The sequence below is a fragment of the Carex rostrata genome, chromosome 8, assembly GCF_964058835.1.
Source record: "Carex rostrata chromosome 8, lpCarRost1.2, whole genome shotgun sequence".
Lineage (NCBI taxonomy): Eukaryota > Viridiplantae > Streptophyta > Magnoliopsida > Poales > Cyperaceae > Carex > Carex rostrata.
Window position 1 is genome coordinate 458,399 of NC_135925.1, and position 18,815 is coordinate 477,213.

At 32.8% G+C, this 18,815-nt stretch overlaps 3 protein-coding genes and 1 long non-coding RNA gene across 5 annotated transcripts; 2 read left to right on the plus strand and 2 right to left on the minus strand.

Moving 5' to 3' along the window:
• Positions 1 to 2,610: 2,610 nt before the first annotated feature.
• Positions 2,611 to 5,792, plus strand: NUDT8 (nudix hydrolase homolog 8). Of its 2 annotated transcripts, XM_078307688.1 has the most exons (9): positions 2,611 to 3,038; positions 3,137 to 3,396; positions 3,543 to 3,608; positions 3,756 to 3,893; positions 3,995 to 4,072; positions 4,363 to 4,413; positions 4,511 to 4,545; positions 5,062 to 5,170; positions 5,392 to 5,792. In XM_078307688.1, exons 1-9 carry the CDS (start codon positions 2,912 to 2,914, stop codon positions 5,599 to 5,601), a joined length of 1,074 nt encoding a protein of 357 aa, XP_078163814.1. In that variant the 5' UTR covers positions 2,611 to 2,911; the 3' UTR covers positions 5,602 to 5,792. The 2 variants fall into 2 exon arrangements, with proteins under 2 accessions (XP_078163814.1, XP_078163815.1); XM_078307689.1 differs by lacking the exon at positions 3,137 to 3,396 and having other exon boundaries at positions 2,840 to 3,038.
• Positions 5,793 to 8,538: 2,746 nt separating this feature from the next.
• On the plus strand, positions 8,539 to 11,645 carry LOC144557911 (deSI-like protein At4g17486). Its single transcript, XM_078306565.1, has 4 exons — positions 8,539 to 8,885; positions 9,389 to 9,676; positions 10,166 to 10,252; positions 11,044 to 11,645. The coding sequence occupies exons 1-4, from the start codon at positions 8,753 to 8,755 to the stop codon at positions 11,358 to 11,360; spliced, it is 825 nt and encodes a 274-aa protein (XP_078162691.1). The 5' UTR covers positions 8,539 to 8,752; the 3' UTR covers positions 11,361 to 11,645.
• Positions 9,833 to 10,159, minus strand: LOC144557912 (uncharacterized). Its single transcript, XR_013512819.1, has 2 exons — positions 10,024 to 10,159; positions 9,833 to 9,961 (listed from the first exon to the last, which is right to left on the minus strand). It is a non-coding gene; the product is annotated as an uncharacterized LOC144557912 (long non-coding RNA).
• Positions 11,646 to 13,007: 1,362 nt separating the features above from the next.
• LOC144557913 (alpha/beta-Hydrolases superfamily protein) lies at positions 13,008 to 17,823 on the minus strand. The gene is made up of 10 exons (XM_078306566.1): positions 17,562 to 17,823; positions 16,447 to 16,514; positions 16,218 to 16,288; positions 15,738 to 15,983; positions 15,409 to 15,572; positions 14,858 to 14,913; positions 14,640 to 14,692; positions 14,393 to 14,513; positions 13,692 to 13,789; positions 13,008 to 13,243 (listed from the first exon to the last, which is right to left on the minus strand). The coding sequence occupies exons 1-10, from the start codon at positions 17,693 to 17,695 to the stop codon at positions 13,172 to 13,174; spliced, it is 1,083 nt and encodes a 360-aa protein (XP_078162692.1). The 5' UTR covers positions 17,696 to 17,823; the 3' UTR covers positions 13,008 to 13,171.
• Positions 17,824 to 18,815: the final 992 nt, after the last annotated feature.

The following is an 18,815-nucleotide window of genomic DNA, read 5'->3' on the forward strand; positions in this document are numbered from 1 at the left end:
CTTAACGGACTCAGGCCTTTTTAAATAAATATTTAGGTTTTTAGAACCCAGATTAAATCGAGTATAATGCACAGGACAGTATTAGTTACAAATGGATTGCTTTGAGATTCATATCGTAAGAAATTAAACGGTCAGATTTTCCAAAAAATTAACTCAAATTTTGAGATATCTTAGATGATGATGTGAATTCTAAAAATTATAAAACCATCCAGTACATAATATATTATTTCCAAAATGAGTGTCGCTGCCATATTTGAGTTCATGTTATATGATTTCATACGTAAGTAATTTAGTTATGTGAATGAATAAATAAGAATTGAAGGTATATATTTATCAAAATTAGACAGTAAGCAGAATAATAATTAATCAGTTTGTAACAAATGCTCCTCTTGTTAGAAATATATAAGTGCTGGTAATTAAAGTTCCCAGAGGCACTTCGTCATCCAAAGTCCAAACCCATAAATTGATTGTATATAATTAAATTCACCTATAGAGACAATATAATATCATATCATATCTTCTAACAGGTACATTTGAGATCCCTTTGGACCCGTTAAAATTAAGTTCGGATTACACCAGCTAGCAATTCCTCCAACCCAATCTGCTTAGCTTAGCCATCTTTTTCTAAATCTTCACAGAGAGACGTGCTCTTTAGCAATTTAATAGAAGTCTTTACTCTTTAGAGTAGTGTCATGTGTGCGACAATTCATGCCCACAGTTAATTTCTACCAGAGAAAATTAAGCAAAAGTACAAAAAAAGAAAATGAAGGCCGGTTCTCAAATTTTTCTTGACAAAGTAATTACATACGGACAACTTAACAAAAGCAAGCAAATTATTTGAGTAAGACAATATTTATGACATAATATATATAATTGATCAAAAAGCCTTAGTAAGGCTGCCTTACAGACTACATATATATTGACAACTTAACAAAAAGCAAAGGAATTAACTTACAGACAACATATATAGTAGTAGTCGGAATCTTATAGAGAGTGCGTAGGTTATGAGAAGCCTTTCCAGTCAATTTTGCCAGAAACTAAGAAATATGTTACATTGTCAGAAAGTTCTCAATAATGTCTGGTTTTGATAAAAGCATAATGTATGGTCTCAAACGACACAACACCCGGTTTAATTTTCTTTAGCAACTGAAATTAAGTTCAGCTCATGATGAGTTTGATTAAGAGTTTAATTAAGACAGGATCCGTCGTAGTATAGCATAGGTTTAATTAATTAATTAATTAATTATTTACCTTTTGATTTAATTCCTGAAAGCAAACAATAACAAGGTACTTAAGATCAGACACAAAGGAGAGAGCATCTTCATTCCCTTTTTCAAAGCATAGTACTAAATAACATTAACACCCTGTACTGTCTGGGAAGCATCGTAACAAAATACCAACTAATCTCAACAGTATAAAGCCACACACATCGGGGCTGAGGTAACATCAATATATCAAAATTAAAGCTAAGAATTAATGTTTTGTCTTGACCTCTTCATGGACTCCTCATACAGCACCATTGCTTGCATCTCATCTCATCATACAGCACCACCTGGTCATCAGGATGCCACTTTCACCTGCTCTTTAACAGCTATATATTGTCCAATAGTAAAACAGTTTATAAACAATTTCTTAATAAAAAACTTTTTACTGCATAGTTTCTAAATAAGAAATCCTCCTACATTTCTAAATTTCTAAAACTAAATTAGAAACTTTTTACTGCCATTGCGGCCCAAATCAGTTCTCATTCAAGGGGCCTCTTCTTTGGGGAAAAAAAAGAAAAGAAAAAAAAAAAAAGCAAATAAAAACAAAAACATACATATCATTACCTGAATTCCATGAATATATTTACTTTGTCCCAACAAAAATCACGTGCTCGTACATTTTGTAGTCGGTCCCTGATTCACTCTAAATAGAGACAGAATCCTTCATGGACAACACAGATCTCAATATGGTGTGGAGAGTCCTTGACATACGGGACCCATACCACATGGCATTTTTAATTGTATGACACCTATTCAGTGAAAAGAGCCACACACTTTGCATACTTTTATCTGCCACAGAGAACCAGCATTCCACGTGACAAACGTATAAATAAATGTATGACAGTAGCACTCCACATCACATGCCTGCTATAATTCCAAATTTCCAATATAAAGAAAATCAGTATCATTTTTTTTTTGAATTTAAAAAATTGAATTATGGAAAACAAGATAAATTGCTTTTTAAATATTAATGAATGCATCCAAACTGATTTTTATATTAATGACCACACAGTAAGTAAAATTAATGAGATCGAATCATTAATTTAATTCCATTAATTTTTTAACTCAAATATTAATTAATTTTTACATTAAATTCACAACTTCTAATTGGAACAAATCAATAATCCGGTTCTAATATTTCTGAATTTTCAGTGCCTAAAACACGTTGTGGAATCAAACTATTCATTCAACTCCAAAAAAAAAACAATCCATCATTTTCTGATAATTTGATTTTTTTTTTAATTTTTAAAAATAAAATCTTTGTATGCCAGTAAGTATATCCCATATTTCTGACAACTACAACTATGCTTTAAAATATATAGTTAGTGAGTCCTGAGTCACAGTCACTTAGTACCAACCACACATTACAAAACAAAGATGCACCGTCGATGCCACTTGGCATTTTTGGATTTCAGATAAGATTTGTGCCTAATCAGGATTTACACACTGTTTGTATATGGTGGTGCTTTTAAATTAGTAATATTTCGTTTTCTTATATCAGATTTTTTTTTAAGGGACGGTGTCTCTCTCGTTTTACTTGAGATTTTTTGTGAGATAGAATATATATATAGTTCTGTTCCTAGTTCCTTGGTACTTATTTGCTTTCTTATTCTCCTTTCTATTTTTCTCTTTATTTATTGATACACATGGAGAGACTTTCGCTTGAACTAAAGTCAGAGATTAGAATTTTAGAAAAAAGGAGATTAAGGAAATTAAGAGGACATGGAAAATGCTTCACATCCTTCAACTGTTCTCTCTCTTCTCAGTGGAAAGGTTAAAAATTATTTAGTATCACTTTTTTTTTTTTCTAAGATTATTGTTTTCCTTTGCATTTACTATTTTTTTTTGTTTTTTTTGCTATCTTTGTTCAGCAAAGGCTTCATATAAAATAGCCACATCATCAACTGGAAATGTCGATTCTTCAAACTTCCTCAGAGTTGAACCTAGTAAAATCAATGGATCCAATGGTGCTATGTCTAACTGGAATTTACCAAAAAATAATAACTATAGCATACTTGACTCATTCGAAGATGAGTATGGTGGAATCGTAATCAATGCCGATCGATTACCTCGGGATCCGGAAACCTTTTCCTATGCTTTGCCAATGTCTCTGTCCTATTGGAAACTTTTTGTAAGCTCTAATTAAACACCTTATAAAATTAATGAACATTCTTTTATGCTGTTTTTGACAATAAAAATTAGTACCATTTCGATTCAAGCTGTTGTATATATTAGCAGGATATTTGGCAATATGAAACCTTTTCCCTAATAATGCAGAGAAAGAAAGGGGTATGGCTAAAGTTGCCACTTGAACTCTCGGACTTGGTACCGATTGCAGTAAAGGTACCATATATTTACATCCTTTCTCTTGCTGGTGTGTTCGACTTTCCTTTTATTTTGTTTGACATTACTGCGTACCTGTACCAGACTGGTACGTTATCATTTTGTCTCACATAGTTGGTATGATGTCTTACTGAATTGCTTATGTAGCAAGGGTTTAAGTACCACCATGCTGAGCAAGCATATGTAATGCTAACATATTGGATACCAGAGGGGCCATGCATGCTTCCAGCAAATGCATCCCATCAAGTCGGAGTCGGCGGCTTTGTCATCAATGATCAAAATCAGGTATCTTAGGCATTAATCCCGAACTATATAAACAATTAGTTTTGAAATTAAGCTTCAATTATATATAATTTGCCTCACTTAGAAAAAAAAAACAATTACAGGTACTTGTGGTGCAAGAAAAATATTGCGATTCAGCATTGTTAGGTGCTTGGAAACTTCCCACAGGATTTATTCAAGAGGTTATTATTTATGATATACAATTAAAAATGTGCTATCATGATCCATTGCTTAATGTTCTGATGGCTGAATTTAGTGTAGTCAGAATTATCAGTTAGTATTGTACCAGTTCAAAGGCCTGAATGGCTCAATACCTAGTTGGCACATCAATTACTGATATGCTAAACTTTGTGTTTTTAATGATGATACCAGTACTTATACTGTAAAAATGAAACTGCTATTGCAGTTCTTAATTTCAACAGCTTACAATTATTTCACTTTAAGATTTTAAGTTAGTGCTTTAATTTTTCAGTCAGAGGAGATATTCTCTGGAGCTGTACGAGAGGTTAAAGAGGAAACTGGTGTAAGTTGTTCTCCAAATTTTTGCAACTTTCATGGGACTTAACTAATCCAGATCTATTTAAAATACTGAGTGTACCTTATTTTTTTTTATGACACAGATAGACACCGAGTTCGTGGAAGTCATAGCATTTAGGTAAGATGTAACAATACTCACACTAGGATTACATTTTTACAATATCAAATTTCTTAACACTTGAGTCAAGTCTGGTACCAGCATGCACCAAATGGAACCATAGCAGCATGCACAACTGCAATAATTTGATGATTTATGAATCTCAATTAATGTGGTCTAAAATGAGTTTCATTTCAGGCTTAAAACGGCCAGTTGAACTTTTCTAGAGGATTTACTCATAATTCAGGGTTAATTGAGTTAACTGACATAATAAAAAAAGGATGAGGTTTAACTAAGTGAGATTGGGCTTAATTTTTTTTTTTTTTTTGTTCTTTTTTTAGAAATGAGATTGGACTTAATTTAAAATATAATTTTATTTGAAAGCTAAATTGCATAAATGAGGTGAATTGTGTATTAAAAGAAGGGCTTAGTTGCACAATTTGGACAATGGATGAACCCCTACCGTACTGTCTTGAATTTCAGTACAGCTTATTTATTTGACTTAAAAAATTTAATCTTGAAACCTTTTTTGATCAGACATGCACACCACTTGGCATTTGAGAAGTCTGATCTGTTCTTTATTTGCATGCTGAGACCTCTCTCCCATGAAATTAAAATAGACGAGATGGAGATTCAAGCTGCAAAGGTACAATTATTATTATTATTTTTTAAAGCCTTATAATGTGATCTGTGTAATTAAAATTAGTTGATTTATTTCACTAGAACATGTGGAACGCCCCCATAAATACTGCCTAGTACCAGTATAACCCATTAACCCCACAGGCCACAGCATAGGAGAAACATCATTCAAGTCCCTAAATTCTTGCTGACATCAATTCTGTAATGTTTGGTATTTGTGATGAGTAGTGGATGCCTTTCGGCGAATTTGTGGAGCAACCGTTGATTCAGGAGGATGGTATGTTCAAAAAGATCATGGAGATTTGCATCCAACGGTTGAGAAAGAGTTACTGTGGATTAACAGCTCATCCTGTTGTCTCCAAATTTGATGGAAGATGGTCTTCTCTTTATTACCATGTCGGAAGCAATAACCAAGACTTTAATTGCCATGCCTCCTGAAATTTGAATTTATGTATACACCACCGTTGTGCTACTGCTACCTACCTAACATCATTTATCATTGTAAAAATATTTATAATATCTTTATGTTCTTCAACATAATAATTTGTTGTGCATAGCTAAATATATTTTTCTGAAAAAATTGTAGTCCCCCTTGTACTGTATTACTAATAAACCTAGTAGGTTATTAGTACCTTCAAGTAGTAAGATCTGTCAATTAGTTTCTTTTTTCCCTAGAGAATATTTGTTCAAATGCTGTGTAGATTTTTATTCTTTTAAAATCAAAACTCTCAAAATATGTCCGTCTATTTTTTTTTTATCCATAGCTTACCACCGGTCCACCTCTACCCTGCCATCCGGAAAGAATGTTTCTTCCATTTTCTCAAATTAAAAGCTTTCCGATTTCACAAACAAGGGCTTGAGCCTTGAGCCTTGTTTCTCTTCAAAAAAAGAAGGGGGCTTTTCAACTTCTATATATATTGGGAAAAAAATATTAATAGGATAGCTTTTTGATTATTGATTATATAAATTTTGATTAATAAATATGTATAAGAGGCAATATTCATCCTTTTAGCACGAATGAGATTTGAAATAAAAAATTAAGAGAAAATATAACAACAAGGATTTTTTGATTAATGGAGATTTAATTTTTATTTTAGATATTCATAAATATTTTAATCGGTATAGTGATACTTGTTTAAGTTGAAATATGAGTAAAGCTAGTATGCACTGTGCTCCTAAAAAGGTTTCGTGGGCATAACTTTAAAATCTATCAGATTGACTTTAAACGACGACTTCAAATAATTGATACTGATCTACTTCATAAGTGATGTGTGTACATGCAAAATTTTCATATTCATTTAGTATAAAAAAATGAAGTTTTATGAGTTATTTTAATGCATTCGATTTTCATCATTTTTTACCGCTTGATTTTTTACTAAATGAATTCGAAAACTGTAAAAATTTGCACGTACACACATCACTTGTGAAGTAGACCAATTTCAATGGTTTGGATTTGTCGTTTGAAACCAATTTGATAGATTTGGAATTTGTGCTCATTAAGCCCTCTTAGTGAGCATAGTACACGTTAGTTTTACTCGATAATTATTGTATATTTTATTTTTATAAAGAACTATAAAATTTTCAAGTTTTGCAAAGTAGTCCATGAAATTTAATATTTTGACAAGAGAGCTTACGGACACAAGGATGGGACAGTACTGTCTTTTTTTTGTTATGATGTATTTTAGAAAAGAGAAATTATCCCGTCCCTTCTTTTTTCATCTCACAAGAAATTCTCCAATCCATTTTTTTTAACTTCCATAACTCTTCTTTTTTACCAAGTTTGCAAAAGAATCACAAAAGATTTTTTAAAAAGATTGAGATTATACAACCTGAAAAGTCAAAACATTTAAGTATTACAAAAGACTTTAAAGTGAGAAACTTTCAAGGACAAGTAAAGAAAATAATAGATAGGTCAGGGGTCTTATTGAAAATAAAGGAATCCTTAGTGGTAGAATATTATTCTCGTCAGATTTGAATCCAAGCAAATAAGAGTTCATAGAATTTTTACTTTTTCGCCGAATTCAAACTAAATAAATTGAATCCTTCATTCCTATTTTCGAATTCATGTATCACAAATGGATACACATCAACATCTATGAGAATTTCCAGTAGACTTTTTTGTTTTTTATAAAGTTTATAGGTATGAAGTTTTTAGATATTAAAGTCAATAAAGTGGTATCTAAAAACTTCTATCTATTATCTATGATTGGATTTGAATCAAAGACTGTTACCGTATTAAAGCAATATTCTAACCTTCATCTTTTAAATTTTTCTATGCACATTTGGGACGTTAAGTATAAATATTTGATATATTATATATAAACACTTTCACGCATAGATATAAAACTATAAGTGCTTATATCACAAAGAGAAAAGTTATTTATTTATTTCTCTCACCACTTACCCATCTTTACATATTTTCATAGAAGAGTATTTTTTTGTTCAATCTCGTACATATTTCTGATGATCTGTGAGAAATTTTGCAAATTTAAAACTACAAACGTCTTATACTCGATTATGTCTATCAAATTAGATTCAAATTGAAATACTTTTTGGTTTTTCCTCTCCTTTTTTCTTCTTCTTGATATGCTATGTATGAAAACTTAATATGTTGGATATAAATACTTAAAAGCTTAACTATTCAGACTTAAAAGTATATAGATATAAATACTCAATATGTTAGATATAAATGATTGATATGTCATGTACATATACTTGATATTTCTTTGAGAATGGTGAAAAGTTAAAAATTAATAATTTTTTTAATATTTTACACTAGCTAGTCCTACTTTTGATACAAAGAATTTATAAAAGATTTCAATTTAAATTAAAATCCAATTAGCGCCAAATGTCCAATCTTTATAAAGAGTTGATATGTCCAGCTTTTATAAAGACTTGGTATGTTAGGTATAAATATTTAATATATTGTATATAAATACTTGTACGTTGTAAATACACTAGATCACTAGTAGAGATATGAAATCGGGAATTTATATGAGAAACTATTATCACGTTCCTTTAAAAAAAAAAATTGTAAAAAGTAAATTCTAAACTTTAATTTTTTACGAAAGTAAAACTAATACTCAACATTTAATTAAAAAAAAATGGTCTTAAACATCACAATCGTGAATTTAATACAATTTGCTTTTACTTCATTTAGGCACTGAAAATATCGTTTGTTTAGTATTTGAGAGTCAATATTTGTGTGAGTAATGATTAATTAATCGTGCATTACCTCACCGCTCGATTTTGTATCTGGAGCGTCCGATCAGAATGTGGTCTCCATTACGATTCGTGCTAACATATAATGAACATACTAAATTTAAACTCAACAATGAGGTCCGGTCGAGGTAGATATGAATTCGAAGAAGGTACATTTTTGTGGCGCAAAAAGGAAAGGAGAAAGAGAACCCAAAAATATCCAAATTGAAGAGCAAATAGCAAATTCCAACTTCCTCAATTCGATCGCTTTCCAGCCATCAATTTGTTAGGCTCCGCAAAATCCATCTCCTCTGGTCCTCTGGATGGCGATTTCGAATTCGCTTCCCATTTGGGGGTTATAGAGATTCAATTTGGTTCCCCTCCCCTCATGGGGAAGGATAAGAAACAAAGCTCCAAGAAAGGAGCTGTAACCAACATTTATTTGAACGTCTATGATCTCACTCCCATCAATGATTATCTCTATTGGTTCGGTCTTGGAATTTTTCATTCAGGGATTGAAGGTACATTTTTATTTTTCAAATCTTTATCTTTGTTTACATCTTCAAATTAATTCGTATGTTTCTCTTCGTTTCTTATATTGACCAATTTAGTTTTTTTTTTTCTTAAAATGTTTTGAATTTAAGATGTACCGCGTTTTTTTCATGCTGTTCAATCGATTAGAATAATTTGTTTTGTTCTTATAGATCGAGCTTTAAGATAATAAATAGACCTCTACCAATTATTTCAAAAAAAAAAAGAGATAATAAATAGACATAAATTGTAATTTTTATTTCCAAAAAGGTGTTATTAACCGTTTCCAAACAAGCTTAACAAAACCTATAAGCATAGATCTTGCATCATCACGAATTTCAACTTTCCAAAGATGCATTAGAATCACATTATTAAATTACATACTATACTACCCATTCTTAAATACATTTCTCTCAAAAATAAATTACTAAAGATGGTCATTTTAACTCTTCTAATTATTATTATTATTATTTATTTCGACTTTAATTCACAGTACATGGATTGGAGTATGGGTATGGGGCCCACGAGTACCCGACAAGTGGGGTCTTTGAGGTGGAGCCAAGGCTTTGTCCCGGTTTCCTGTTTAGACAGTCTGTAAGAATTGGTACCACTAACATGCCACAATCAGATTTCCAAAACTTCATTCAGGACCTGGCATCTAAGTACCACGGCAACTCGTATCACTTAATCTCGAAAAATTGTAACCACTTCACCGAGGAGGTAGCAATGTATCTTACAGGGAAACCTATACCTCCGTGGATCAACCGCCTCGCCCGATTAGGTCAGCACCAGGTTAAATTATGCTATCAACCGGTGCCTGTACAGATTGGGAATGTTACTAAATAACTTGAGCTGTTAAACTGTAATGGTACTTGCTGGTATTGTAATACCTTATACCATGACTTGCTATGCACCAACTAGTGGGCTAGTACCTTTATTTTTTTTTCTCTATTCATTTACTTTTTTTTTTTTTTTTTTCAAATAACCAAGCCCTAGTAAACTACTACATGCCCTCCATGGCGAACTTAAATTTTATTAATTTTAACCATGACCAGATTCTGCAAAACTTCACGCAAACTCGACAAAGCATGTTTCAATAAAATTGTATGGTTTGCAGCCTCTGCTAACCCCACAAAAAACTCGACAAAGCATATCCCTCGTACCTTACCTGACACATATGGTCCCTCAATTGTCCTTTAGCCGGTCAGTATTTTAATAATTTTCATTGACTGGGATGTGATTTAGTATTAATTTCATTGGTACAAAACAGGTTCATTATTCAATTGTCTTCTACCTGACGGAATCCAGGTGTCACAAGTTAGGCACGTCCCAAGTCAAAACCGTGGCACCGCCTCTGGTGCGCTATTCTTTTCACTCTTATACACATGTAACAGAGTTTGTCTGAGGGGATAACATGCTGATTTTACCTGTTACCCAGTGGTCAAGATACTTGGTAGATAATGGGATCAACTGCACCCAATGAAAAAAAAAAATTTAATTGGGTAGTAAAATTCTTAAGGTGTTTTTATAATGAAATTTATTTAAGTGTCTATTGTTGACCCCACATAAATGCAGTGCTAGCTCCGCTGCTGCTGTTAGCTTGGGTTCAGTACCAGCATGTACCAGATTTTATTAATTTTTATTCTAAGCATGCTAGGAGCCAACTCAGATTATATTTTAGCATGCTAACTGTGCATTCAAATTAGAAATTATAATTTTGTCCCTGTAATTAATGGTCTGGGACATGTTTTTAACCTTTTCTGTCCTGACTCTTCAAGTAAATGAATTTGATCTCCAAAATCCCACATAATCCAATACATAATTACTTGTTTCTGACTTCTGAGCCAATGTATCTCTCGTAGATTTTATGTCTTACTAACGGACTTTTAAATCAACATTAGAAAAAGATAATAGAAACATACTGCACTTACATTATGATGTCAGAATAATTACTATCTTACACAGATTATCTCTTATTCAAAATATGTTTTAGGAAAAATGATTGTATCAAACCTAAATGTGTGTGGGGGTACAGTAGTTGGTACTATATGTGCAAATAATGCACATATGGATTGCTTTCCTTGACCCCCTTTTGTGTGCATCAATTACATTATTTCAAGATTCTCATAATAAATTTATGATTTACAGAGGGATCAGAGTCAACGGTTTCATCAATCATTGACGATGAGGATGACCTGCTACTGATGGCACCAAGACTCAGCAACTTCTCCAGTTCTAGTTCTTCCACTTCCACTTCCACTTCCAATTCTAATGGCAATTCCAATTCCAATTCTAATGCTAATTCCAATTCTGATTGCAACTCTAATGCCATTTCCAATTCACATTCGCGTTCGCATTCCCATTCCCACTCTCCTTCACATTCTCATGCACGTTCCCACTCCGGTTCTGTTTTTAACTCTAGAGACAAAGACCAACCTCCAAAACTTGCCAAAGTTCTCATGTGATTTAAATGGGGAAAAGATAGGAAAAGGGGAAAGGGACGGAGTCCATTGATGTGAAACTGCAAATTCCAAAGAGCAATCCAACTCAATTTCAAATGTAAACCGTTCAATCTTTTAACATGTTTGTAGGGGCCAATGGTTGTTTTCGCTGATGTGATGTTATTACATTTTTGTGCCAACTAATGCTTATCCTGCATGTACAGTGTATGTTATTATGTTTTGTTACACACTTTTTTTTTTTTTGTAAACAATTGATTGCTAAACTGATAAGCATGCTTCTGATCTAAATTCATTTTTGTTGGAGCGTTAATGTGTTGTCACTGGAGAGGATTATTACTTCTCTGGTAGTTCTTCAGAGAATCAAATTGGTTTACAGATGAGGCTGTTTATTAATAGTTTTGGATGCTTAAAATTAATACGAAAGAGAAATAATTGTGCTGTATCATGGAAAGGATTGAATGGCTTGTTGTTGTTTTTTAACGAAATTTAGGATTCAAGATGAGTTTTGTTGAAACTAAGACTGTTCCTTTGATCTCAGAAGGGGAAATTAATCATTTAGCATCCTTCTTAAATTGTAAGGCTATTTAATTGCTAATTAAATATTCAGAATCCACGAAGAGCGAATGGCAAATTTTTCTTGAGAAATTTCAGAAAAAGTTGCCGGCTGAGGTGGAAAACTTTGTCTTATATATTACGTAGTTCAGTTCTGTCAGCATTGTCTTTATATATTTAACAATCTTTAAGATGCCTTGCCTTACTAGTTTCTTAGGAAATCTTTTGTGCCGGTGGTAAAAGCCGGGAACAAAACGAAATACCATTTAGTTAAGAATTAAGATTTGGGGGTTGGGGGTTTGAGGATTCCATAATAGATGTACCTTCTTTGAACCAGAATGACAAACTAAATGATTTAAGCCTTTTTGCCATATATTGTTCGAGTATTTGATGAGAAAAAATAAAATACAAGAGTGTTTCAGAGTACTATTGATAGGTCAGCTAGACCACTGTACAATTACATATTTAACCTTCTTTCCAGTTTTTGGACTGCATCTCGTGTAAAAATGGAGCAGTTATACAGAGAGAAAAAAAAAATGATCTTCTACGTGACTTAGTTCAGCTTAATTTGGTGGGAAGATGGATTAGTTTGTTTAGTCTGTGTTGTTTTGATTCATTGATTGGCTTCTGTTATAGCCAAGACAGAGACACTAAACTTGTGTTTTTTTATTAACTTGGCAAAGTACGTGTGCCACTTACTATTTTAATTTTTGGGATGTAATATAATTTTTAATTTACAAAAATTTCTTTTAAAGAAATAGTTTTCAAACTATTTTTATTGACTTTCATTCTGTCTTCCATAATAATTATTGCTGACCAGTTGAGCCATGTTCACTGACCTTCAAAAAAATAATTATTGCTGACGTGATTAGTAAAAGAAATTAAAAGTTAATTGCACAAGTGTACGAGTTTAGAAATTAAAATTAATTTAAATTTTATTTAATGCTTGATGGTTTTTTTTAATTTATTTTTAATTTTACTTGGATGCTTTAAGCCAAGGTAATTGATTGTTTCTATTGCTCTGTTGAAATCGAAGCACAAGATCTAAATACTAATTTCTGGCCTCGTCCCTCTTTCTAGTATAAATACAGCTAGTAGTAAAATTGCAACGTTCTGATTTTTATTATTACATTAGCAAGTTACAATCAATTAAATTATAAAGGATTGCTTCCAATAGCTTCTTTTTCCCCATTTCCGACATTCAAAACAACTCTACCATTCTTTTTACTTGTCCTTTTCTGGTATATATATTTTTGAGCCACCTACGTCAGAAAACGGTCAATTACATGATGTATAACATCTGCACCTTCCGAATGCATTACTGGATCCTTCACCTACAAATTATTAAACAAAACAAACAATGAATATATTATTAGATCATTCATGTTTGGGTATAACATGCATAGTGCAAATACTTGCCATGTACATACTGGTGAAATACTGGCAAAGCTATGAAAAACACCTGAATGATGCTGTGAGCAGCAAATTTCTGCTTGCTGGTGTTAAAACTGACGTCTACCTTTCCCCATGATACATGCATTTCATGTTTGGGTATAACATGCATAGTGTAAATACTTGCCATGTACATACTGGTGAAATACTGGCAAAGCTATGAAAAATACCTGAATGATGCTGTGAGCAGCAAATTTCTGCTTGCTGGTGTTAAAACGGACATCTACCTTTCCCCGTGATACATGCATTTCATGTTTGGGTATAACAGGCATAGTGTAAATACTTGCCATGTACATATTGGTGAAATACTGGCAAAGCTCTGTAACATACCTGAATGATGCTGTGAGCAGCAAATTTCTGCTTGCTGGTGTGAAAACTGACATCTACCTTTTCCCATGATACCCTTCTCAAGCCTCTCACAAGATTTTCTGTGGCGGCATGTAAAATTAATTGGTGTAAGCTATTCAACATTATATTATGTACCTTTTCCCTTGTTCCATTTTGGTCTTTGAAGTTTCAAAAGTATCAATTTAATCCTCAGAATTTCTAATTCGTATCATATCGGTCCTACATTTACCATTCATTAAATAAAAAAATATGTTCATCCATCTCGCCATCATTTTAGTACGCTGCAATTAGCATAAATGTTGGCATGAATACTGATATTACTATCCACAGTATCACATAGATTAAATGGATACTATCATACTAACGTTAACATCCATGTAATCAGAAACTAATAAACAATAATGTTCATATACATCTCACATAAATATCATCATGACATGGACGCTAAGATGGATTTTTCATCTAACCTCTGAATGAGGATAGAGCAAACACATACCTATACAAGCAACCAATCAGAGGTCTTTTTTTATGAATACCTATATAAGTAGGCAGGATGCTTTTTAACAGCTTATTCCCTCCTTTTAAATGAGAAAGAACCCAAACTTTTAAGGACCAATATAGAAAATGAGTGATACTTTAGGGACCATTTGTGTAATTTACTAGTTAAGTGTTAGTTCACTTGCCTTCTATCATGTCATAATCACCATCTGTTATTATAGCTTCATTGCATTTATCAGGATTTTCACCGTTTGATGTTTCCTCGTGGACAATATGTGGATATATCTCGCTTGGTATCTCTTGAAACTGTCATAAATGCTCCAATTTAAATATATATACATCAAATATGGTGATGCAAATGAAATTGTCGGACATTCTCTTCAACCAAAAAAAAAACACACAAACTTAATAAGAAAATGTTTATAGTTTTACCTTGGGCAGTTCAGAATTTCTTCTAATAGAGGATGTTCTCCAGCCAACAATATCTTTCAAACCATAAAGTTAAGGGAAATTAAAAAAATATATAAAAATGAAATAATTTAGCACCTTTCCCTACTACGTTGACTACAAACAAATTGACAAGTATACTAACTAACAAATGCAAATAAATAATAAAAATGAAAAATGAAAAATGAAAAGAAAAAGGATACGATCATAGGCAACATTTGAGTAAGCAACCCGACGCTTAAATGCTCGCAATGCCGACCTACATACATTTATTACAATTACTTCATTTGAACCAGCATTTGAGATCACATTATGAACCTTTATTTTGGATCAACTAAATGAGAAAAAGGGAAGTTTTGCAGTCAAATCCTTATAAATGACAAACTCACCATTCAACCCTAAAAAACTGAGAGAATACCACTCATCGGCCCCAATTTTGCCTCCAGAAGTATATTTGTGACAAATGACAAATAAAAAAGTAGTAGTTTGGTTTGTGGCGCACATAGTTGAGGTTTATGCAAGGGTGCTGAGATGGCATCCCGGTTTTCTTTTTTAATAAAATATAATTTTCTGCTGGAAAGGATTCTACGGTGCAAGCAATATGCCCATGTTTACACCGTAACAATTTTCCAGTGTTACCTATTGTCCGAAAACCTACCCGACTCCTTCCCTTTCTGCCTAAATAAAAAAAAGTCCGGTATCCCTCTTTCTGTTCATGAATAATAACAAAGAATAGTGACAAAAATCAGCTTACATGAAATACAGATCATCACAGTCTTCTATCATACGCTGTAACAGAGGTGGCTTTCCATCATCAGAATCTACTAGAAATAAATGTCTGCCGGTTCGTCTAAATATCAAATGAATTACATGGCATGCTAATTTTTCCACGGCCGTAAGACCAAATAGAAATGGAACCTACACAGGGAATACAACAATTGAAATAAAAAAGAATGTTATAATGAAAATTTGATACTGCACACACACACACATTTTGTAAAACCATACCATACCACTCAGGTCTGATACTGTTATGAACTAGTCAAACTTAAAATGAAGGGACAAATTGTAATAATAAGAGACCTGTCTGTTTCCTCTGGAACCGAGATGAGGCGTAGCAATGGTGATAAAATTCATCGCTTCAAGGCCGCATATGGTACCACTACTGTTTTCAAAATCAGGAATTTGCCCCTCAGAATCTCCTAGAGATTTCCTTCTAGAAGGTCTAAAGAGTCGTCCAATGGCATATCTTGCCACCAGTCCTCCAATGGAGTGTGCAACAAAAGATATTTTTCGAAGGTTTGGTTTTCCTTTAATTACTTCAGTTACCTGCTTATTCATTTAAACAAAAATAAATGACAGCCAAATTGAAGTACTTTTTCTACACCTGGCAATCTTCATATAATTAATAGGTTATGAAATTCAGTTTAGGTTATCCCATTACTTGCATTTTGTTTCACTTCACAAATGCAAGACAAGGATAGTTTAGGCATTCCCAACTATCCCCTTCTTTACAGAACTACCTAGGGTCATATATGACATTATACACAAAATATATCAAACCTCTTCAGCTAGGCGTTCACCCATCACATCAACACCATCCAAAGTGAGCCTGTTTATGTTACGTTCGCTACCTGGAGAAAGTAACAGATGGTAAGTAAAGAACAAACAATTTGAAGATGATAAACCAAATCAAAGAGATATAGCAATCCATATAACATAACCAGGAGGAACAAAAACAACAACATTCGGTAAAAGAAACGAGCATCATTCCATGGAGGTAAAAACTTACAATGAACTAAGACTTTATCAGGAAGCATCTTCACAAAATGCTCCTCCGCAAATTTCCAATTTGTATTGCTGTTAAAACAAATAAACTTAACTATATTAAATAGTGAACATAAATTTATTCCATATCATCCAATATAATGAGTTCTTTTTTTGTGATTCACTAAAATTTATGCTCTTTCTCTCTCTCTCTCAGTGCACATTTTAAAATATACCACCAGGAATAAAATATGTATGTCTGTTATATATAATTTCTCCTAGAATAGCAGCTGGACATAAGCATACAGTGAACCACACTTTCAGCACCCCCATCAGTTAATACGACAATATATGTGTTCTGAACAAACCCATTCAAACATTTCCAGAAAGGACAAAAAAAAAAAATGTTTCTCCTTGTACAAATAAGCATCCAGTATGCAATGCAAAATATGGCTTTTAATAACATAAATTAGATTAAATATTCACCAACTACTCTCCAGACTCAATAGATGGATCCCCAGCCAACCAGTAGCAAATTAAATATTTACATGCTTCTGACAGGGAACATTTGTTCAATAATCCATGATTTAATATAATAATTATCAGACGTCTCTATCTTTAATTAATTGCCAGAAACATCTGAATTATTAAAAAAATACTAGTACTTAAACTGTAATTATCAAAGCTACATAAAACTTGGACAGACAAACAATTCTTACTATAGTGTTCAGAAAAAATATATATATATATATCAGTTTAAACTACAAACAGGATAGATAGCTCAGAAAAAAAAATATATTACGGATGTAGACCTGTAATCCTATAAAAAAAAATGCATAATCTGAATTAGACACGGTAGAGAAAATGGGAAATTAACCCAAATTGCACAAAACAAATTCGATTCCGTGAGTAATTCCTCAATTCAAATAAAATTCAATTATTCAACAGCTTTGAGCATAATTCGAGCCCCAAATAACGCCAATCTAAAGCGCCCACCTACTTCAAAAACAAAAACTCCCGAAAATCAGGCAACATGTAAAACCAATTAAAACAAAAACAAAAAATCAGCTTAATTCATCGGTCCGAGAAAATCAAATTCCTTATGAATTCAAAATTCATAGAAAGAGCGATCCATCGTACCTCCCAAGGATCCCGTGTACCATCACGACCAAGTGATCCGCTGGGGAAACAGTGCAACCGTCAGATGAGCTCCACATGTCCGTACCTCCGGCGCCATTGATAGATTCCTCCTTACAAACCCCTAAATCCCCCATTAATCGCTCGATTAAAACCGATAGGTATTCAGAGGGACAGGGGTGCAAAGTGCAAAGTGCAAAGTGCAAACGCAAAAATAGGTGAGAAAAAGCGATTGCAGAGAAGTAAATTAAAAGCGACGGATGAGACACGCGGGTCGTTTCTTAATTCTTATACAAAGCCTCCGCAACACTCGAAAGAGTCGGCATTGTTTTTCTGTATCAAATTTTGTGTAACGAGTGGAATTTGCACGTGATCTGGGTCGTCTGATAACCTGCTATAATTAGTACAACATATAATACGGTACGGAGAAAAGTAACCAAACCGAAAGCGGCTAGTTTTCTATTTTCTAGGAGTCCGCATCGTCTGCATTAACTCAAAAGAGCATCTTGATCGTCCGATTATAAATAGAGCCTATCCGTCCACCATCTATAGTGTAGTGGATCCTTAATATGAGTGCGGATCTAATCTGTACGAATCTTAAATCTCATCGGATGGTCCAGATACATTAACTCAAAAGATTCCTTTTTGAGTTAATGCAGAGGATACGAATTTCACATTGGGAGAAGATAAGTTGCTCTCAAGTCTCAACTGCAAAAGAAATTATAGGCGGTTTGCTTCAAGTTCTAAAATCTAAAATAAAAAATGTTTATACAAGATTTGTAAATAGACAATCTTTAAATCGTAATAATTTATAATGTGGTTTCTTGTTCAAAATTTATTGGTCCAATTTAATTTTTGCTAATTCTTTGTCGGCCTCAAAACCGAACTCCTTCCATTTATGGTTCTGTGGTAAATGTAAATTTTCATAGCCGTTACAATGAACTTTCTATTAAATATTTAAAACTAACTCTTTTATAAATTTTAACAGATTTTTAAGTATATTTTTAAACAATGGTGAAACTTGGCAATGTCTTTGACGGAGCAGCTCTGCACACTAGATTAAAAAAAAAAAAAGGTTCAATATTAAATCATTTCAAACTCAAATAGAAATTCATAATTATATACATATATTCATTATATAAAAATACTTAAACTCCTTCTATTGGATAATATCACTAAAAACTATGGGGGAGGAGATACTGTTTTGATTCATCCTTATCTTAAGATGCGATGAGACTTTATTTAATTAATATTTGA

Bases quoted from the DNA above. Each gene is read 5' to 3' on its own strand.
- NUDT8 (XM_078307688.1), top strand. From the start codon at position 2,912: ATGGAGAGACTTTCGCTTGAACTAAAGTCAGAGATTAGAATTTTAGAA. The intron at 3,039-3,136 runs GTTAAAAATTAT...ATCTTTGTTCAG, and splicing joins TCTCTCTTCTCAGTGGAAAG to CAAAGGCTTCATATAAAATA. The intron at 3,397-3,542 runs GTAAGCTCTAAT...CTAATAATGCAG, and splicing joins TGTCCTATTGGAAACTTTTT to AGAAAGAAAGGGGTATGGCT.
- LOC144557911 (XM_078306565.1), top strand. From the start codon at position 8,753: ATGGGGAAGGATAAGAAACAAAGCTCCAAGAAAGGAGCTGTAACCAAC. The intron at 8,886-9,388 runs GTACATTTTTAT...TTTAATTCACAG, and splicing joins TTTTCATTCAGGGATTGAAG to TACATGGATTGGAGTATGGG. The intron at 9,677-10,165 runs GTCAGCACCAGG...GGTACAAAACAG, and splicing joins CAACCGCCTCGCCCGATTAG to GTTCATTATTCAATTGTCTT.
- LOC144557913 (XM_078306566.1), bottom strand. From the start codon at position 17,695: ATGGGGGATTTAGGGGTTTGTAAGGAGGAATCTATCAATGGCGCCGGA. The intron at 13,790-14,392 runs GCAAGTGAACTA...ATGCCGCCACAG, and splicing joins TGATTATGACATGATAGAAG to AAAATCTTGTGAGAGGCTTG. The intron at 13,244-13,691 runs GTATGTTACAGA...AATAATTTGTAG, and splicing joins CTGCTCACAGCATCATTCAG to GTGAAGGATCCAGTAATGCA.